The sequence below is a fragment of the Schistocerca cancellata genome, chromosome 6, assembly GCF_023864275.1.
Source record: "Schistocerca cancellata isolate TAMUIC-IGC-003103 chromosome 6, iqSchCanc2.1, whole genome shotgun sequence".
NCBI lineage: Eukaryota > Metazoa > Arthropoda > Insecta > Orthoptera > Acrididae > Schistocerca > Schistocerca cancellata.
In genome coordinates this window covers 409584318-409605622 of record NC_064631.1, presented here as the reverse complement: position 1 = coordinate 409605622, position 21305 = coordinate 409584318, and the positions used below count along the sequence as shown (strand labels likewise).

General features: G+C 38.5%; 1 protein-coding gene across 1 annotated transcript in view; it reads left to right on the top strand.

Annotated features, from left to right (window-relative positions):
* The window catches only part of LOC126191429 (uncharacterized), an 88360-nt gene extending 68109 nt beyond the window's left edge, over positions 1–20251 (top strand). The window contains exons 9-12 of the mRNA XM_049932306.1: positions 1427–1552; positions 3532–4224; positions 8813–8953; positions 19718–20251. Of these exons, the coding sequence (XP_049788263.1) occupies positions 1427–1552; positions 3532–4224; positions 8813–8953; positions 19718–19989 (1232 nt within the window). The 3' untranslated portion in view covers positions 19990–20251. The remainder of the gene's footprint in view (positions 1–1426; positions 1553–3531; positions 4225–8812; positions 8954–19717) is intronic.
* The last annotated feature ends 1054 nt before the right edge of the window (positions 20252–21305 follow it).

Below are 21305 nucleotides of genomic sequence, written 5' to 3'. Positions count from 1 at the left end.
AAAATGTGCCTTGTCACTACTGAAGAAAGCTGCATTTGGAGGGATCTGAGCAAGCATTTGATCACACAGATTTTGATGGTTGACACAGTCTGCTGGGCTAATTTTTGAGCAATCAGTATTTTGAAAGGATGGAACTTTAAATCATGTTGCAGAATCCTTCTCAAACTGTGGTCTGAAATCCCCAATGCAATAGCTTGTCTTTGAACAGAACGTTGCAGCAATTGTTGAACTGCTGTTTCTCACCTGCTACACGTTTTCTGGCGGTCTGATGGATCTGCGTTGGCGATGTGTATCTATTCTTAGTGTGCTACCAGTTTCCTCCAACTGCCAAACCCAGGACTGAGTTGTGTTTACATTAGGAACAGCATTGTTGCATGGAATGTTGAACTGTCACCGAAAAGCTCATTGTGTAGTGATCACAGATCTGTTGTTTCCATAATAAGTGCGAACGGCAAGACCATGGTGTACACTGGTCCAGACCATGTTGGCTACTGAAATGGGGTCAATAACTGAACAAAGGCAGACCACATGCAACTGCCTACCCCCACCACAGCCCCAGTGGTAATCGATATAAACTTCTTAGTCGGTTCTGCCGCATCCTGTAGAAGCTTTTCAAGTGTGGTGCTATAGAAGAATGCTGAAGATTAGACCAGTAGATCATGTAACCAATGGATTGGTACAGAAATGAACAGGGGAAAAAAGAAATTATGATACAATTTGACTAAAAGAAGATACTAGTTCATAGGACACATCCTGTGGCATCAGAAATATTCCATTTATTTAGTAATGAAGGAGAGTGTGGGAGGTAAAACTTGTAGAGGGGCCACAGGGTTTGACTGCATTAAGCCAATTCATATAGATGTAGGTTGCAATATCTACACAGAGATGGAGGCGTATAATAGGCAGAAGTGTAGAGTTGCGTCAAACCAGTCTTCAGAGTGAAAGAACACAACACCATTCTAATTGAATTACAGGTGTCTGTCATACAAGATTATAATTTGTGATGGTTTGGATAAACTGTTTTGTACGAATATAGTGCAGGCCGTGACTTACTTGTTGATGAGTGAATGCTGGGAAATAAGGGCAGACAAGAGAACGGGGGGGGGGGGGGGGGGGGGGGGGGGGGGGGGGGGTGTTACGTAGCCTCATTTACAGATGAGAAAATGTTCATGTTGTGTACATATCCTCCAATTATTCTAAGAAATACAGCAACCAACCACTTATATAACTTTCTTAAAATAATGTAATCCAGAGCCATGGACCTCAACAACCAGTAAAATGGATGAACTATTTTATACATTGCCTGCAAAACAAAGGAAATAATTCTGTGTTTGTTTTATAAGAGTCATTTTACATAATGCAGGGCAGCCAATATATCAGTGCTTCAAATTATTTAGATATGTGATCTGTGTGTATTTGATTTCAGATACACCTATTCAAGTGCAGAGCAGAGCCAATATCTGTAAGCTGCGATTCAATGCCACATTAATAACAAAGCTGCTAGCATTGAGTCAGCATTTGGCACCACCTGGAGTGGCTGTGTATTCTTCAGGTACTTGGTGAAAGCCACTGCTTTTCCTTTTACACTTCTCAGATGCTGGTTTTAGCTTCTACTTCTTACGAAGCATTTGTAGCTTCAGTGATCAGCTGCCGATACACCGAAGACCTCAAAAACCTGTTAAATGTATTTATTATTATTAATTGCAGTTTACTTGGTGAAGTCCAAATAATTATTTTCTCTGCCACAACTGGTTTTAAAGATTTAAACCTGATCCCGCTTTTCATTTTATGCTGAGGTGCTATTGCAACACAGTTGGAGAGCCCCTGCAATGTTCGAGTCTAGGGGAATACCAGTGGGCTGAGGTGGTATTGGGAATTTGGATTGAGGAGGGAGACTTGCTAGTGCAGTCTGTGCAGTTGTGCAAAGCCACTGTGCCAGGGTGGCGTACTGGTTAGCACAACTATCTAGCGAGCAGGTGACTGTGATTCAAATCCCATCCTTGGTACAAATTTGCATTCTTTGTTTCAGTCTGCATATACAGGGTGGTTGGAAATTCCCGTTACAGACTTCTAGGACTTGTAGAGGGGAGTGAGTACATTGTGTTATGAATTGGAACCCATGTCCAGAAATGTCATCCAACGAGACTACAGAGCATCAAAGTTATAGGTGCGGGTGTATGTAAATGTACGTATACACAGGGTGGTTCCGTGATGATGTTACAGACTTTCTAGGATGATGGTGAATGATAAATGTATTAATTGGAAGTAAGGATCCCTGTACCAGAAATGAATGAGTCGAAAGTTATAAACGAAAACCATTCTGATACCTCTGACAGTTGAATACATGTACCGGTTCTTGTGTTGCAAAGAGTGTAGGGTTGGTAACTTTCAGTGGTGGTAGTGTGGACAAAAATGAGAAAAAATGTCCAATAAACGTGGGCTCTAAAATGCGTACCTTAACAGCTATGAACACTTGCTCAGTAGAGAGATGTGTTTCACATTAGCGAAGATGAACAAATGGTCATAGCTCATCAGGTATGCAATTTAGAGCCCATGTTTATTCGACATTTTTTCTTGTTTTTGTCCACACTACCACCACTGAAAGTTACCAACCCTACACTCTTCGCAACACAGGAACCGGTACTAGTATTTAACTGTTAGAGGTATCAGAATGGTTTTGTTTATAACTTTTGACTTGTTCGTTTCCGGTACGGGGATCCTTACTTCAAATTAATACATTTATTGTTCTCCATCATCCTAGTAAGTCTATAATATCATGACGGAATCACCCAATGTATACACACATTTACAGACGCCTGCGCCTATAACTATGTCGCTCTGTAGTCTCGTTGGATGACATTTCCAGACATGGGTTCCTATTCATAACACAATGTGCTCACTCCCCTATACAAGTCCAAGAAGTCTGTATCAGGAATTTCCGGCCACCCTGTATACGTCAAAAATGTATGAAGCTCGAGAAGGTCTCTGGAACCATGCAGTTTCATTTGATTACCAGTAACTGTTTTCGTAATTCCCACGATAAAGAAAGATCTTGGGGAGAAAAATTTAGCATATCTGTGAACACTGAAATTTATAACGTGACTTCATAATATTTAGCTATCGTGGGAGAATGTGAGTGAAGAGTTTGGTATCTGAAGTAAGCAAATTAAATTATTTTGTGCTTTGGATATATAATGTGAAATATGAAAGAACTCTTGACAGTTGATGTAGCAATATATGCCTTGAAGTAGAGGAGTAACAGCATACAATTTTTTAATAATATTGTCAGACATATACTCTACAATATAGGTTCTAAATGTTTAAAAAAATAGACTATGAATAGCGAAAGAAGGCATACTGGATTGTTTTGTTTTTGCATGTGATTTGTAATTTGTAAACTCAATCCAAAGTCTTTACCATAGGTCTTCTGTAAGGTTTAGTCACTGGAGGTTGTAAGGCTTCATTCTTAGTGTAACTTAAGTTACTACAATAATATTGCAGTGTAACTATAGAATTTTCTTTTACTTTCAGAGGACTACAGGGCTTTTGAATATAACAACACAGTTAATGGGTCTACTGAATTGCAAAATTACATTGATAAACATCCAGACTTTTGGGAAATGTATGGAAGGCAGAAGATTCTGGGAAAAGAAGCTGAATTTGAGGGAGAGGAACTTGCAGAGAGTGAGCCTAATTTCAGATCGAAAGGCAGCTCATCTCACATTCCAGAAAGTGAGCACAAAAATACTCAGGACCATTATTTAAGAGGGCCATACCAAGTCATGAATCGTGGTCGCAACAGGAAGCCCAGTAGCCATATGTTTATTGGAGAAGATGAGGAAACATTGCCAAGTTACAATGGAAATAATGACTATCCAGACGTGAGGAAACATGGTATCAGTTTGCCAAGACAACATAAATCAAATTCAGAATGGAGACCTGAGTGGCAGAACTCACCTATCTCAACACAGGATGAGAGAATAGTTGACAAGCATAAAATCAATAATTATCAGAATATGAACTCACCTTCTGATGTTCTTGAAAATTCATTGCCAACCCATGATTCAGATTATGACTTGATGTATGACCCAGCAGCAGAAGACTCATTAACTGTTCACCCAAGACAGAGGGATGAAAGAAGTAGTCAGAAAACTGAACTAAATCAGAAACAAAAAATCCAATCTAGTGCAGATGTTCTTGGAATACAACGGCTCACTTCTGCAGGTGTGTTAATTGATGCTCGTGTCTTAATTTTATGAAACTGGTTTATACTAATTTACTTAAAAGTTTAAATGTAGGTAATAAAGAATTATATTAAATTTTTAAATTATTATAGAATTTTTACTGAAATAAAAATGTGGGATTTACTAAATCTGTTGAAACTGTACCTTACCATTCTTAGCACCGTAACAAATCTACTCCAGCTCCCACAAAACTGCTACTCTATGAAAGAACCACTACAAACACAGACTGTGAAGAATTTCATGAAAAGCTAATTGCATTTCAGTCAAGAAACTACACACATTTTAAGCAGAAAACCTGTTAATGGAGCCATTAGCCACTAATTTATAAATGAATTTATTTTATTATGCTATTACAGTTCAAAAAGCTTTATCAATTCTGTAACAGATATTATCAAGTAATTAGATGTGGCTGTCTACCGAGGGCAGACAGCTATAATAGCAAGCAAAGTTACCCATAAAGCTGTTGTTGACTACAAATACACCTGTTTGATGTTACTGATTGTATTGACTTTGAATCAGTGTTATTTGATCTTGATAGCCATTACTTTTGCCACTATTTTAGGTATACAGACTGGTTATAATTAAATTTACTATTTATTTACCATAGGGGCACCCAACTTTATAGGAATCATGTTCAGAATGTGTGCTGCAGGATTTGCGTTCTCAGTAGTGTTAGTGTCTTGACTTGCCTTTAGGTGCTGGTTCTGGTACAGTGACATGAGGTTGAAACACAAGCATCAGTGTGCGTTACAGTTGCAGACAATCAGCATGGGTTTGTACAAGGTGAGCAAGGCTTTACTCATAAAGCTGCTTAAAAAAACAACAGCAACGGTGCTGCTGTTCTTTGCGGAGTATTGGCACATGCTGGAGTTGAAGAACATGATTTGGAAGTTTGAAGTATCTGGCGATTCGTAAATCATTCCCCAGAGAGACCAACAGCCAGTTTCACCACAGACTGTTGAAGACATTACTGTTACCATGGCTAAGAATGCTGCATGTAGTGTGCTATCTTCAAGCTGTACACAATCTGTGTCACAACAGCTGCACATTCTACGGTCCACCATTTGAAAAAAGCTTCAATCAATTGCATATGGTCATCTCATTGAGGAATGTTTGTAATCTGGAATGTAAACATGGTATGCAATTAACAAAAGTTATCCTCTCATAGAAGTTAAAATTTGTTTCTTTCAGTGTTTTGTTTGTTATGTCTCTTCTGCACGTCCTTACAAATGTTTCCACAAAGTTTCATTGTTCTATGATTGTTCATTTCTCACAGGGACCATCTCAAGTAGCGAAAGTTTAATTATAACCACACTGTAAAGGAGAATATTGTGATGGGTCAGTAGGTCATTGCCATGTATTTCACATCAGTTTTGTAAATAGATATTAATTTTGACACTGGAAATTTTGAGAATTCTCCCACCTATAATAAGCAGATAAATAGATGAGTGAAATACTCTATTATATTTTTGAATGACATCTACTACAACTTGTTTGTTATGCCTCAATTCCTACTCAATACCCATTCTGTAGTCCTTTAACAGTCTCTGCTGTTTCTTTTCCCTAACAATACCAAATAACATTGACAGTTTGCAAATGTCCAAAGGGCTCATTATTTTGGCAGTTGATCCAGTTGGCATCATTGGGTTTGCGTTGATGTAAGCACCTCTCAAGCCATCAGATAGTAAGTTCACCAATGCACATGATCATGGTGATAGGATCAGTCACTGAAGTACTGTGTCCTTTTGAGACTAACAACTGGTGGTACACCCATGGATTATTTTGTTTTAAAATACACCAGGAGAAACTAAAGAGAGACTTCCTGAAATAAAAGTTTTTTTGTGATTTCTAGTAGAATTCAGCAATAAGATGTTTTTTCTTAGGGATTAGAAGATGTTGCTTCATAGCCTGGGTTGTGAGTAACTGAATCTCCTTTCCCTTCTTCCCTTTCTTTCCCCTCTCTCCTCCCTGATGAAGGAACATTTGTTCCGAAAGCTAGGAATGTAAATTTTCGGTTCTGTTTTATGTGTATCTATCGGCTGTACTGAGCTGAGGTAAGTGCTGGCCAGCCCCTCTGTCTCTTTGTTAGGATTAGAAGATGTGACATCTAATGATAGCATATCTTTCTAACCTTAATATTCTTGTGCAGGATCTTATAAAATATTGCCAAACAAATCCTAAGAAAGTATCAGTTTGTTGATATGGTATGTGCATCAAGGATCCTGTTCAATCAATGTTCAGATGTTACTCTTATCAAGAGTGTTTCTCTTGTGTCTGAACTCATTAAATCATCAGCAGACTGTTGCTCTGGAACTTTAAGAGTCATCAAAAGTCAGCTGCATGTGTATCAAATACTGATTTGCATTCTATCCTGCATTAAAATCAAATGCAGAAATAGCACCAGTTAAGTGCCATTGATGGCTTACTCTAAGTGACATACATAGTGAAACCTGCTGGCTGACCAAGCTGAAACTTGTATGATTTCTTAACTATGAGTGCCACTGCTAATCACCTTTCTTGAGAATGAAACAATCAAAAAACACAGGAAATCTCAATACTTTCAGAGAGACCTTCAAAGCTTACTGAAAAAAGGGCACCTTTTCCCCAACAGCATGTGTTATTGTTGTGGTTGTCAGTCTGAAGACTAGTTTGATGCAACTCTTCACTCTAATCTATCCTGTACAAGGTTCTTCCTTTCTGAATAACTACTGAAACATCCACATGAACCTGATTACTGTATTCCCCTGCTGGTCTCCCTCTACAATGTGCCCAATTCCCTTCATTACCAAATAAATTTGTATTAAATGTTAAGAAGCTACTCTTTGTCAGAAATTCTTTTATTGCTATAGCCATTCTGCATTTTATATCCTCTCTACTTTGGCCAGCATCAATTATTTTGCTGCACAATTATCAAAACTCATCTACTACTTTTAGTGTCTCATTTTCTAGCCTAATTCCCTAAGTCTTGCATCTATCTTCCTTTCTTTATTTTACTTCATCTTCGCCTCCCCCCCCCCCCCTCTCTCTCTCTCTCTCTCTCTCTTTCTCTTTCTGTGGACTGCACGAGGCACCAAAAGGAGGAGGAAAAAGTTCCCAATTAGCCCTACCATAACAGTACTATCTTTGAGATTTGTTGTGGCTTAGATTGCACAAGGTTCCAGAAGTAGGAGAAAATGGCACCTAATTATTCCTGCCACAGTGAACCATGTAGTTCAGCCAAGCTGTCTAAATACTATCTTTGATGTTTGGCACAATATTCTTAGTACTCCCAAAGATCTTTAATGAAGTTCAAATCTGGGTACTATGTGGGTCAGTGGAGAAGTATGATTGCTGCTGGATGTTCCTTGTTTTTGCAGTCACATTGTAATTCCAGGCTGCTTGCAAATTGTGATCTTGGGGAACGGGGCTCATGGTGTTACAACCTTCATTACTACAATGAGCAAACAGTAAAATTCGTATTTCAGCATCTCGGTGTAACCATTCTTACTCAAGATAGTTGTCACATCAACCTTGAACAACTTCTCACATGCCTTCTTTCCAAAAGGCTTTCTGAGGCTTACCATTGACATACAGACAAAAACGTGATGTACCACATAATACATTCTCAGCATTGCGTACTCTGCTGTTGATTTCTGTTCAACCACTGTCTGTAATTGGGCCACATTCTGGTCAGTGGAACTATCTGATGAACGTCCATGTGATGCAAATCCCTCTGCCGCATCCACTGGAAAATGGGATGGGAGGACCGTCATTGATTTCTTACAGTGGAGAGGAATTTCTGTCTACAAGCTGAAACACAGTATTGGTTTGTTGTAAATGTCTCCTGACTGAGATTCTGACACAAAAGTCTTGTTGACTAGAATTTTTTTTTTTTCAATTTAGGTAAATCACTGTGACAGTATATGGCATTATATCTGTGAAATTTGCTACGTACTTCTCTCTGGTATGCCCGAAACCAAGTACCCCTTTTATCATTCTGGCACACAAGCATTTTGGTAACATTGCTCATGTTTAACATGATATGCATTCAGCTTTAACACTTTGGTGACACTCTGACCACTAGTCTACGTTATCATGCAGCTGCGAACTATTCTGCTTTTTCTCATCATATATAGATCTCTGACGTTACGCTGTGGCCGACTCTGATGTTACGCTGTGGCCGAGTGGTTCTAGGCGCTTCAGTCTGGAACCGCGTGACCACTACAGTCACAGGTTCAAATCCTGCCTTGGCCATGGATGTGTGTGATGTCCTTTGGTTAGTTAGATTTTAGTAGTTCTAAGTTCTAGGGGACTGATAACCTCAGATGTTAAGTCTGCTCAGAGCCATTTGAACCATCTCTGATGTTACCCTTGATACAACTGGTGACTAAATGTTCAGCTGATGAAATGAAATATAGTATAGCCTTCCAGGCAATGTGCATAAAATTAAGTGACCTTCTATTATTTGTTTTTTTGTTTCTAAGTTTTGTATATAATGCATATGACATTGTTTGTTCTTGAAGTACAAACTTTTTTCTATATTAAATTATATTTCAAATAATTATATTTTTTACAAAAAATTTTCACAGGTGTGTTAGCAACACCAACTGTAATTGCAAGTGACACTGAAAGCATTGATGTTATTTTTGCTACTTACTGGATACAGCCATCTGCCAATGTTAATATTCTGTCAGCAAAACAGATTGAATGTATAGAGAAAAAACTTCAAGGTATGTCAATGAACGTTTGCTAAAGTATAATTACAAAAGCCAGAATTTTATCAACATTTGTGTCATTTTAAAATTGTGCACCAGATAAGTGCTCAAACCCAGATCTCTGCTGAAACTTACAACATCTGTATACCTTTCCAGTTTGTATCTGAGATATGAAATCCTAGCTTAACAAACCAATTATTACAAGCGTAACAAACCAATTATTACAACTCAACTTTCCAAACATGATACAGTTATAGAAAACTGTTTGTGTAGTTCAGCATTATTTACTACTTTGTAAATTACAAATGTCTGCTTGTGTCTGTGTATGCGCGGATGGATATGTGTGTGTGTGCGAGTGTATACCTGTCCTCTAATCCCCCTAAGGTAAGTCTTTCTGCTCCCGGGATGGAATGACTTCTTACCCTCTCCCTTAAAACCCACATCCTTTCGTCTTTCCCTCTCCTTCCCTCTTTCCTGACGAAGCAACCGTTGGTTGCGAAAGCTTGAATTTTGTGTGTATGTTTGTGTTTGTTTGTGTGTCTATCGACCTGCCAGCACTTTTGTTTGGTAAGTCACATCATCTTTGTTTTTAGATATATTTTTCCCACATGGAATGTTTCCCTCTATTATAAGTGTAACCTACTGTGTATAACAAGGCAAAAATCCCCATTAATGTATGAGTACAAAATAATGATCAGTCTTTGGAAGCGGTAACATCAGTCAATTATCTGGGTGTGACTATTAGTAATGATCTCAATGGAATGATCAGATTACACAAGTAACGGGTAAGGCAAACTCTAGATTGTGGTTTATTGGTAGAATCCTGAAGCGATGCAGTACTTCAACAAAGGAAATAGCTTACAATATGTTAGTTTGTCCAGTCTTAGAGTATTGTTCGTCTGTATGGGACCCTTACCAGTTGGGTCTGACACAAGAGATTGAGAAGGTCCAAAGAAGAGCAGCAAGATTCGTGACTGGTACATTTAGGCATTGTGAGAGCGTTACAAATCTCATAGAAAGTTTGAAGTGGGACACACTTGCAGAAAGACGACGCGCTAAACAGAAGGGGCTGCTCACTAAATTCCGAAATCCAATCTTCACCGAGGATGTAGAGCTTATATTATTACCACCAACTTTCAAATTGCGTAATGATCATTATTCAAAGATAAGGGAAATAAGAGCTCGTACTAAAGCGGCGATCCGCAAGTGGAACAGAGAGGGGGGGGGGGGGGGGGGGGGGGGAATATTACTTTGACGCAAATTGTGCCCTCCGCCACACACTGCTTGGTGGCTGGCAGAGTGTATGTGTAGATGTAGATGTAGATGTGTGCATGCTCCTCACAACTGTTGATCTTACAGAGAACCAGCTTTATCTCTGGTGTAGACCCACACTATATATATATGAACATTCACAAAAAGCTGTCTCACCAATTTTTCTGACATTTACTTCCATATGGACTCAGAGCACAAAGTTTCATTGTTGTAAGAGTGCTCACTGGCTACACAGGTGCCTATTTCTTCATAAAAGCTGGAAGCTCATAAAGAAATTTCCCACCATAATCTCACCTTCCGTGGATTCAGTATTCTGGTCATTAAATTGGATGCTGAGAAATTCAGAACCTCTAAGAGTATTAATGACCTCACTATCCAACCAGAAGTCAATGTGTATGAAAACAGTGTATATTTCAGAAATTTTACAATGATTACTTTTTCAACAGATTACCAGAAACTGTTGTTTAAAGTGATGTACTATTCACTGGAATCTCAGGAGGCCACCATTTTCCATTAACCATTTCGAGGTATATCACCATTTGTCATTTCACCACAGTTTGTGGATGCCTTGCAAAACCTAGTGCCCAAATATGTAGGTGGAAGGCAAATATCAACCTTGAAACAGAGAGACTTAACAAAAGTATTAGATTCCATGCCTGAAGTGGACAGACAGTTTCATCTGAACCTCTAGTCACATAACACTGATGATGATAACAAGGACCACAAAGTGTTGAAATAGGTGGGGTGCAGTCAGTATCTGTTCTTCACATTCTGGTTCTAGTTTCATATTAATTAAAAACTTTACATCTGTCAAAAAGACACTATTTTCATTAGCCTATGTATGAAAATTTTGTGAATTAACATTAATATTAAAAATCCAAATTATTAACTAAAATTTCATAACATAAGTGGATACATTAGTTTTTCATAGGAAGTATAGGATGTTTAGACATGGTTAAAAAACAAGTCAAAACTACGAGACATGTTTTTGCCTACAAATTTGATTTTCACAAAAAATCTATTTTTCTCAAAACATCATGTCTGTGCTTTGAACTCTTACAGTTCTCAGTGCCTTATTTACTCTGTTGGTAGCCTGTGGTTATGTGCCAGAAATTTCTTAAAGATTACAATTTTTAATACACTAGTTTTATATGTGAGACCACTGTTATAACAAAATCATACTTTTTAGCAATGACAAATTTAATGCTGCAAAATGTAGGGTATATCAGTCAAAAATTCTCAACTTCACAGTTTTGTTTACATTTCTATAATCATATGAATTATTTTCATTGAACTTTTTTATGTAATTGCAATCAGCAAACTGAATAAAAGGTAATGAATAATAATCATTATTTTTAATCCTTCAAATAAAGTTTTGTTTGTTTTCAAACTTTTCAGAATACAGTTAATAAGAAATAAGAATAATAAAAAAAATCATTGTACCTTCTCACAGTTTTGATGGATTTCTACCTGTTTTTTAATGTATATATTCCAAAAGGTAAAGAACAGAATAATGGACTTCAGTTATGAAATATTATGCTTACATGTGTCGAAAAAATCACAATTAAAAAGATTATTCTCAAATTAAATGTAGTGTTGTGACAGCAGTGGGCTAAATGTATTGAGTAAATTGTCAGTAAACATGGACCATAAACTACTGAACTGGAACTGTGTTGAATAGTATCCAGCAAATGTGGCACTGGTCTGTTCATATAGCCAATTTGGCTATTTCTTGCTCCCTTACGTACTGCAGAATCAAATTATTCTGTTAGAGCATACCTCATGGGCCAACTTGAACCTTCATATTGCCACTAGTTTCTCTCATTTAATCTATGTAGAATTTTCTGTTAGTTGTAACAAAAATATAGTTTTTATAACAAATTATTTAAAAATCATAGTTTCTAATTTTAAAGCTCTTCTCCAGTTGTGTACTGTACAGATTCTACTTGTTATTTTTGCTGTTAGAGTAAAATATTCTGCTTGTTTCCATTTTGTTATTGTATATTGCTGAGTCAACTGACATTTTTGTCTGAATGGGTATCCCGTGGCAAATTTCCAAACTGTTTGGAAAGTTCCTTCTTCTCTATATGTGATGAGATAGAAATGTCAAAGAGATGGATCTCTAACATATATTCTGTTGTTTCATTGGAACATATTGTGGTGGGGCGCTATCTTAATTAATTAATAGCATCATGAAACATGGTGGTCAACTTATGATATGGTGAATGTCAAAGGATTGTTATACAAGTTGCAACAGACAAGTGAAAAACTGGGAACTTCCCTATAATTTCAAAGATTATATAGTCTGGATGAACACAAGAAGCAGAACAGAACATATGACTTCATTTGCTCAGAAACAGAATTTCAAAGTCAGTGAGAAAAGAGAGTGTAGGAGAAAAGGGAAATGGAAGGTTAAGGAATCTAAAATTCGTTATGTGATGTAAAGAAACTGAAATCAGAGAAGTCAATGCAAAATATGAACTTAAAATATATTTAATAATCTATGTCAAAGCGGCAACAGTCAACTGATGAGAAAAGGAGTAGCATTGAAATAACAGCTTACAGACATTGCAAATGAAAAAGTTTGAGACATCATGAAAAACTGGATATTTAAGTTTATCAATAGTGTAAAGAAAAGATAGACTGCTACTTACCATAAACATGACATGTTAAGCTGCAGACAGGCACAATTAAAAGACACTTACGTGTTAGCTTTCGGCCACAGCCTTAGTCAGCAAAAGAAGAGAAACATATACACATTCATTCACACAAGCAAGCACACTTGACACATGCATGGCCATATTCTCCAGCATCTCGAACCAGAATCAGATTCTCGTCCGAGCTGCCAGAGTTAATGGTCGTCTGTGCGTGAGGTGTACTTTCTTATGTGAATGAATGTGGGTGTGTGTTTCTCTTACTTTTTCTGATGAAGGCAGTGGCTGGAAGCTAACGTGTGTCATTTAATTGTGCCTGGCTGCAACTTAAAGTGACATCTTTACGATAAGTAGCAATCTGTCTTTTCCTTACATTGTTGATATTTCAACCTGTAGTTTCCATTATTTGATTTTGGATATTAAAGCTCAGTTTTCATCAAACTTTACTGAGTGTGCAAAGATTGACTCATGCTCAACAGCTCATCAGGTACTATTTATTTATTTATTCATCTCCTTACTAGATAATCTGACTCTTGTGCAAAACCGAGCGAGGTGGCGCAGTGGTTAGCACACTGGACTCGCATTCGGGAGGACGACGGTTCAATCCCGTCTCCGGCCATCCTGATTTAGGTTTTCCGTGATTTCCCTAAATCGCTTCAGGCAAATGCCGGGATGGTTCCTTTGAAAGGGCACGGCCGATTTCCTTCCCCATCCTTCCCTCACCCGAGCTTCCGCTCCGTCTCTAATGACCTCGTTGTCGACGGGACGTTAAACACTAATCACCTCCTCCACCTCTTGTGCAAAATTAGAGTTGATGTAATCAATAAAGAGTCTGCCTCTGTCATTGGCCGGTCATCATGTCTAATTAGCATTTGGAGGATAGGGGTTTGATTCCCAGTTCTGACAGAGATTTTTCCTTCTCAACATTGACTGCAAGAGAAGTATACGGACCAAATCCAAAGGCTTTTGTGGCAGAGGATGACATGACAGCCAGTCGGCATTGAGTGGTGTTCAGGAACTATGTTTAAATAATGAATAAGAGTGATGTACAATTGTAGGAGGACTTCAGCATGCTGGGCAAAAGAGTTCTCATCACTGCAAATACGTCATCCATTGGCGGCTAGGCTGTATGGGAGGAATTTTTTTGTGTTGAAAGGATGGCAGCTGTTTCAAATGCAAGTACTATTGGTGGTTAGAGGGTTTGCTGTGAACAGAGGTGTGGGTGAAGCCATCAGAGAGGCAGAAGTTAATGTCCAAGAAGGTGGTGTGTTGGTTAGAGTAGGGCACAGTGAAGTAAGAGGCAGAGAAAGTGACAAAGTTGTGAGAGACTGTGAATAGGGTGTCTTGCCCCAGTGTCCATATCATGAATTTATCATTAATGAAACTGAACTAATCTAAAGGTTGGGAGTTTTGGGAGGCTAGGAAGGTTTCCTCTAGGTGGCCCATAAACAGGGTGGCATAGGAAGGTGCCATTAAGATGCCCATGACTGTGCTGCAGATTTGTATGTACACCTTTCCTTAAAAGGAAAAAGTAGTTGTGGGTCGGGATGTATATAGTTAAAGTGTATAAGAATGAAGTGGTGGTTTTGAAGTCTGAATGGCATTTGGAGAGGTAGTGTTTGATAGCAGTAATGCCATGTGCATGAGGAATGTTGATGTATAAGGTGACAGCAGCAGTGTGAAGTAGGGATGGAAAGATGGTGAAGGAATTGGTTAATATCTTTGATGTAGGAGGCTCAGTTTAGGATAAGTTTTCAGCACTTAGTTGACGTGTTGGTCAAGAAGAACAGAAATTCTTTCAGTGGGAACACAATAGCCAGCTATAATGAGGCTTCCAGGATTACTGAGTTGCGGATTTTGGGGAGCATGTAGAGGTGTATGTACAAGGTGTTGTTGGAATGAGGAAGGGGGTAGGCTCTGGAGAGAGGTTCTGGGAAGGACCTGCAGATTTCAGTAAGGATTAGAGATTATGTTAGTCTTCTGGGAAGGGATCACTCAGAGCTTGTAGGTGGAGGAATCAGGCATTTGGTTAAGGCCTTCTGTCAGGTAGAAGTTTCAGTCCTATCCACATACATCACCTTCAGTCCTACACCCAGGTGTAACTATGATTACTTGTCAGAGACCTTCTCTCCTTCTGCTAATCCCTGCAGTGGAAATCTTTTTTAGCTGCCAATCCTTCCATCAAAGTATGTCTAGCCGAACACTGAACCTTGCCTCTCCTAGTTCATACCACCATCCAACCATGACACTCCCCTGCTCTGACCTAACCACCCCCTTGTCACCTTCCAGGAATTCCTTACATCCAACTTGGCTTCACCATCCTTCACCAGGTCTCTTCCTAAGAACACTAACCTTCCAGCAAAACAAAGGGCAGCGATGTGCAACCTGAAAACAAATCCTGACCTAATCACCCTCCTTGCAGACAAAGGCTCCACCACTGTCATGATTAGTGATTACCTGAAGGGAGGCCTGTGCCGACTGTCTGATTCCTTCACCCACAAGCTCTACCAGAGTGATCCCATCCCAGATGTCCTTCATGCCCATTGAAATCCTTAGGCAATTCTTGAACCTCTCCCCTGAGTCCACCTCCCTCCTCACCACAACTCACCCCACACACCAACCTCCTACATAAGTGATTCCCACCCTGGGGTAAAACTAAATTCTCTGAGAAGTAAAACTGAAAATTGCTTTTAAAAGAGTGTTACAATCTGTATTACTAAACCGCTATTGCACAACCCAGTATCAGTTGCAGATTGCTTACCTAATGGCTTCCAGGCCCATCAAAAATTTGATTTTTCAATATTTCACTTGGTTATTGACCTAACTTAAAAATTTAAAAAGCTCTCATAACTGACGATGTACAAATACCTAGACTATATTCAATCAGTATTTGAGAATTAGATCACATAGCGACTTTCAACAAACTTCACACATAGTTTCAAAGCTTTATGAAATCAAACAATGGAAAATCCAGGATGGAATGTAACGACACCATGAAAAGGAAAATTGCTGCTCACTATATAGCGGAGATACTGAGTCGTGATAGGCACAACAAGAAGAATGTCGCAAATATAGCTTTCAGGCAGTAAGGCCTTCATCAAAATTAGACGAGGCCACACTGAGTGTGGCCTCAGTTGCCCGAGACTGCAGTCATGTGTGTGTGTGTGTGTGTGTGTGTGTGTGTGTGTGTGTGTGTGAGTTGCATTTGCTTGAGTGCTTGTGTGTACGTTTGTCATCTAATTTTGACGAAGGCCTTACCGGCCAAAAGCTATATTTGTGACAGTCTTTTTGTTGTGCGGTATATTTGTGACAGTCTTTTTGTTGTGCCTATCGCGACTCATCATCTCCACTATATGGTGAGTAGCAACTTTCCTTTTCATGGTGTTGTTACAAAGCTTTATGAAACTTTTTCATGCTGACACCACCCTCAAAATAGTGAAAATAGTTTATCACTTAGTACATTTTCTCTTTTCATGCAGTAAAACTGTGACATCAGGTGTGACTATTTAGTTTATTATTTCTTTACTGGCAACTCTATTCGCAACATAGTTTGCGTACAGTATCCACATATAAAACTGAATGTACCTGCAAAATTATATCATTGTACAACACACAGTTGAGGAAGCTATGACATCATAAACATTTAGATGTGCTACTCCCTATCAGCCCATACAGTCGTGCGTTACAAGCCTACCTGTATACCTATCACCCCTCCCTCTGACATTCCTAAGTAGAAGACTGGCTGTCTGCCTCTGAGTTGCTAACCACCCATTCCAAGTCCCTCTCTCTGCCTCCTGCTTCCTCTATTCACCCCACCCGACATTACCCCACCACAACAAGTACACGTGCTGAAATACAGTATCGGCACTGTTAGTCCAGCCAGCACTGTGTTGTGACATAGGCACATATGAGCTCACGCTTTGTGTGTGTGTGTGTGTGTGTGTGTGTGTGTGTGTGTGTGTGTGTGTGTGTGTGTGTGTGTGTTACTTAACTCATCAAAGGATAACATAAAAAGCTAGCAAGTTTTCTTTTTTGTGTGTATTCCTGTCAATAACTCAATGCTTCTGACTTTTGCTCATTGGTCTACTTTAATCCAAAGGTATTTATTAGGTTTTTCTATTTTCTATTTATATAAGTATTTTCCTGTTGCCATTAATGTTCCTTTCATTAAGTCTTAATTAACACTTTGTTGATTTTTCATTAAGATATGAAATTGGTAGAGAAAAGGACAAAACTATTAAAATTTGTGGTAGTGCCACTGTGGAGCCATAGTTGTTATTAAATGCTGAAAATGAATATTTATTACTGTTATCTTTTCTCTTTGATTTATTTTGGGAAACTGTGTAAAACTTAAAATACAGGTAAATCTCATTGTATGCAATAGTTATGTTCCGCAGAGTCACCGCGCATACTGTATCCATTTTAAATCAAGTCATTTTTCGTGTAAAATACAGGGTTAGGGTCAGGTCCTTGTTTACTCACATATTAAATTTAAAATAGAATTTCTTAATATTTTTACCAAAAGGAACCATTATCATCTTTCTGAAATGCATTTTAATGTAAAATTTATACATTCTGAAATTTAACACTAAAACACATAACAACACATTAAAATCATTTTCATTAGGCTAAATAGCCTCTGGATCATATAAGTTCAGAATAATTTGATAGAACTACAGTCAGTTTAGTTTCCTTACATGCAGATCCTCTTTAGTTGAAGTGTTCTCACCAGGTTGATGTTTTCAGAGTACCAAACCGTTTTACAAAGAAATGTTTAATTGTCAGCTGTGTACTCTTCTTTGCCAGTTGATTGTACAACTCTTTGTAACATTTAAGAGAATGTTTAACTTCTCCATTCACTATTGCGCTCCTTACTTCTTCAGGATGATATTCCTCAAAAATTGTCATTGCAGCTTTGATTGTTTCGAAGGCCTCAGCCATTTTCTTCATGCCAGCATACTAGCAGGCAGAACTTCCTTGACTCCCATTTCTTCTTTATTACTATTCTCACTGAACAGTATCAGATAGTCATTTCTCATATCCTTGGAATGAGAGATTAGGGGGTCACACACATTCTCTTCATCAACATCAGTAAACTCAATCGGCCATACCATGTCTGCAATTTCTCCTGTTGCATTGATGATGTCACTGATCACTCCATCTTCTAGCATTGGCACACAGTTTCCTCCTTAGATCATTCATACATTTTGGAACGATGTCAGTCCCTGCATCTCTAAAAACATCAATCACCATCTGAGCATTAAACTGAATGTATGAATACTGAATAAATTTTTAACTGCCAAGATCCCTTAGACCATTTATTCATATATATGACTGGTTTTTGCGGTTCTCTGTTGCCATCTTTGGATCTATGTGTTGTGACTCACCGATCTTTCAAAGTGCCACCACGCAGTTACACGTGTCCTCTACATGCGGCGCTGTCTGCCAGCCATGCAGCAGCAGCGCCACGTAAGAGGCCAGCCAGCCAGCGGCTGCTAGACTCGGACTCAGTTCTGATTTGACTGTTAAAGTGTACACACATCTTACTTTGTTTACTTGATCTGTGACTTACATGTATTGTTTCATCCTTGAAATATAATTGTTCAACTTCACGTTATAACACTATGTTTACAGGATCACACAATCTTCTTCTTCAGTGCAAGAATTTGTGCTGTACAATGTATGTCCATGTTGGTGTCATGAGCTATACTAAAAGTCAGCATGTCGATTTTAAAATAAAAGCTATGAACACACACATTATTGTGCTTGCATTCATCACAGCTTTACAACTTGTAATAAAACCAACCCCAGCTGGCTGACAAAGGTGCTGGATTGTCTTGGCTTTAGCTCGCACAGCAGCTCCAGAGAGAGGCGTGAGTTGTTGGTTTTCATGCTCAATCAGTGGCTTAGCATTTTTTCCATTCTTCCATCACCTCGATGCAAGATTTAGTCACACTTAAGTTAGATAAGACTGAATAGTTTTTCTAATTGATTCTGCAGTGTTATGAATAATTCTCACAGTGGAGTCACAAAGTATCAAAACACGCTGAAGGTCATAGTGATCCAAAACTTCTAACTTTGTTCCTACTGAATACAACCTTTGTACGTGCTTCTTTCGCTGGACAGGCACACTTTCTTACCTGACATTTTAAATACAGGCTCTGTCAAGTGGAACTTCACAACTTTACTGACCTGAACTGTCAATTCACGTCTCAACAAACATGAAAAAAGATGCACTGACTTATTACCGCTCCAATGTACTGTTAACAAATGGCAGCACGTTGCTTAAAACTAAAATCATCTCTATGGAGAAATGCAGGTAGTGAATCTGCTCATAATGGGCTCTACCTGTATGTATGGCCAGATGGGGATTTAAATCCCACTTTGCCTGAATACTAATTCTGTTCCCAAAGCACTACATCACCTTGCTCAGTAATGCTTAAGAAGATTTCATAAAAAAAAGAAAAAAAATCTTCTGTGAACTGTCTCTCTTTACCACCCAGCTAGTATCTTGTTACATCAGAGAAACTTCCACTTCTTCATCATTAATATGGCAAAATTGCTGCAGTCTTTGTGGAGCCATTGCCTTTTAAATTAAATCACTGTAGTAGAATGCTGATAGGCTTCTGTATTACGGAGCTGGCTGATTCCTTCTTCCATTCTGGTGTGGTTTGAGGAAGCATTTGCTTCTGTGATTTGGGTAATGAAAGGACATATAAATGAAACACTAAAATAAAGCCTGTAAACAAGTGAAGTATATTTGTACAAATTATGTTGCAACACCTAACATAAAACTTTTATTTGTATAGTTCTTAATGGTCTTGTTAATGAACTCTTATACTGTCTTTTTCAGGCAAATATTTTGGAATAGAAAAAGAGTCTCTTAAGATGAGAGTAGTTAAGGAGTGTTATAACACAAAAATAGTGGAAAAGAAGCCTGAGCCAACACCACTTTCCATAAATACTGGACAGATGACTGTTTACAGACTACGACTAAGTTGTGTGTGTAAGAACACAAATAGTGAAGATGGGTGTGCAAATGTTTTGCCCATTTACAGACAAAGTTGGCCAACTGCTGCAGGAATTCTAAGCACTGGTTACTTCAAACCTAGAAACTCAGTATAGGGGCAAAACAGAAATGTACAGTTACGGGTAGCCTCTAAGAAATGTATAATTTAATGCAGTATAATCTATGCCTATTTGTTGTGCTTCAGTTTTGCAGCCTAAGTACAGTATATGACTATTAATTCCTTATTGTTTATGCACAACTTTGGTGTTCTGTTCCAGTAATTATTTATATAAAGAATTTGCTGGTGATGAACTGTATTGTACTGATTGCATCATATTATGAGTATGTATGCTACATTTATTAATTAAAAGCAATTATACAGCACATATACAACATGTTTTGTATAAGGGCATGATCATTATGACTGACCATTATGACTTCCCTGTATAGATTGTGAGAAAATATCTTTAGTTATGAATCTTGAAGTGTTGTGTTTGTATTTTTCATCATTACAAAGTGTTATTGATTCAGGTGCTGTAATATGAATTCATTACTAAAATTGTGATCAAAAATAATTTGCTGTATAACAGTGTGTGGTGATGAAACAAGCCATACACATACAAGGTGTACAACTTTGCTTCCACTGTTTGCCGATAGGTGGCAACAATGGTAAGTAGCAGTCGAAAGAAACATATCGCAAGATGTCAGGCAGTTACCTTGGGCTCCGGTCACATAACATCATTCAAATATTAATCAATTGTGTCTGCATCATAAAGTTGTTCTTGATTGAAAATGTCAGTTTACGAGCCTAAGTCTCGTCCTTTGCGGGAGGTGTTACTGTTTTGTTTCAATATGAAGAAAACAGCAGTTGAGTCTCATCGAATGCTCTCAGGTACGTATGGTAAGGATGCTATTAGTGAAAAAAGTGTCATGAGTGGTTTCAGTGCTTCAAGAATGATGATTTTAATGTCTTAGACTGGCATAGTGGTGGAAGAGAGAATGTTTTCGAAGATGCAGAATTGGAGAAATTGCTGAGTGAAGACTCATGTCAAACTCAAGAAGAATTGGCACAGCCGCGCAGTTATAGGTGTCATGTCACTAATCATATGGCCCCTCACGCCGGAGGTTCGAGTCCTCCCTCGGGCATGGGTGTGAGTGTTTTCTTTAGCGTTAAGTTAGTTTATGTAGTGTGTAAGTCTAGGGACCGATGACCTCAGCAGTTTGGTCCCTTACGAATTCACACACGTTTTAACATTTTTTGAAGAATTGGCACGATTAGTAGGAGTGGCACAGCAAGTCATTTCAAAACGTCTCAAGGCTATGGGCATGATTAAGAAAGAAAGAACTTGGGTCCCACGTGAGCTGAAACCAAGAGGCGTTGAATGGGGTTTGTGAGCTGGCCGCTGTGGCCGAGCGGTTCTAGGCACTGCTG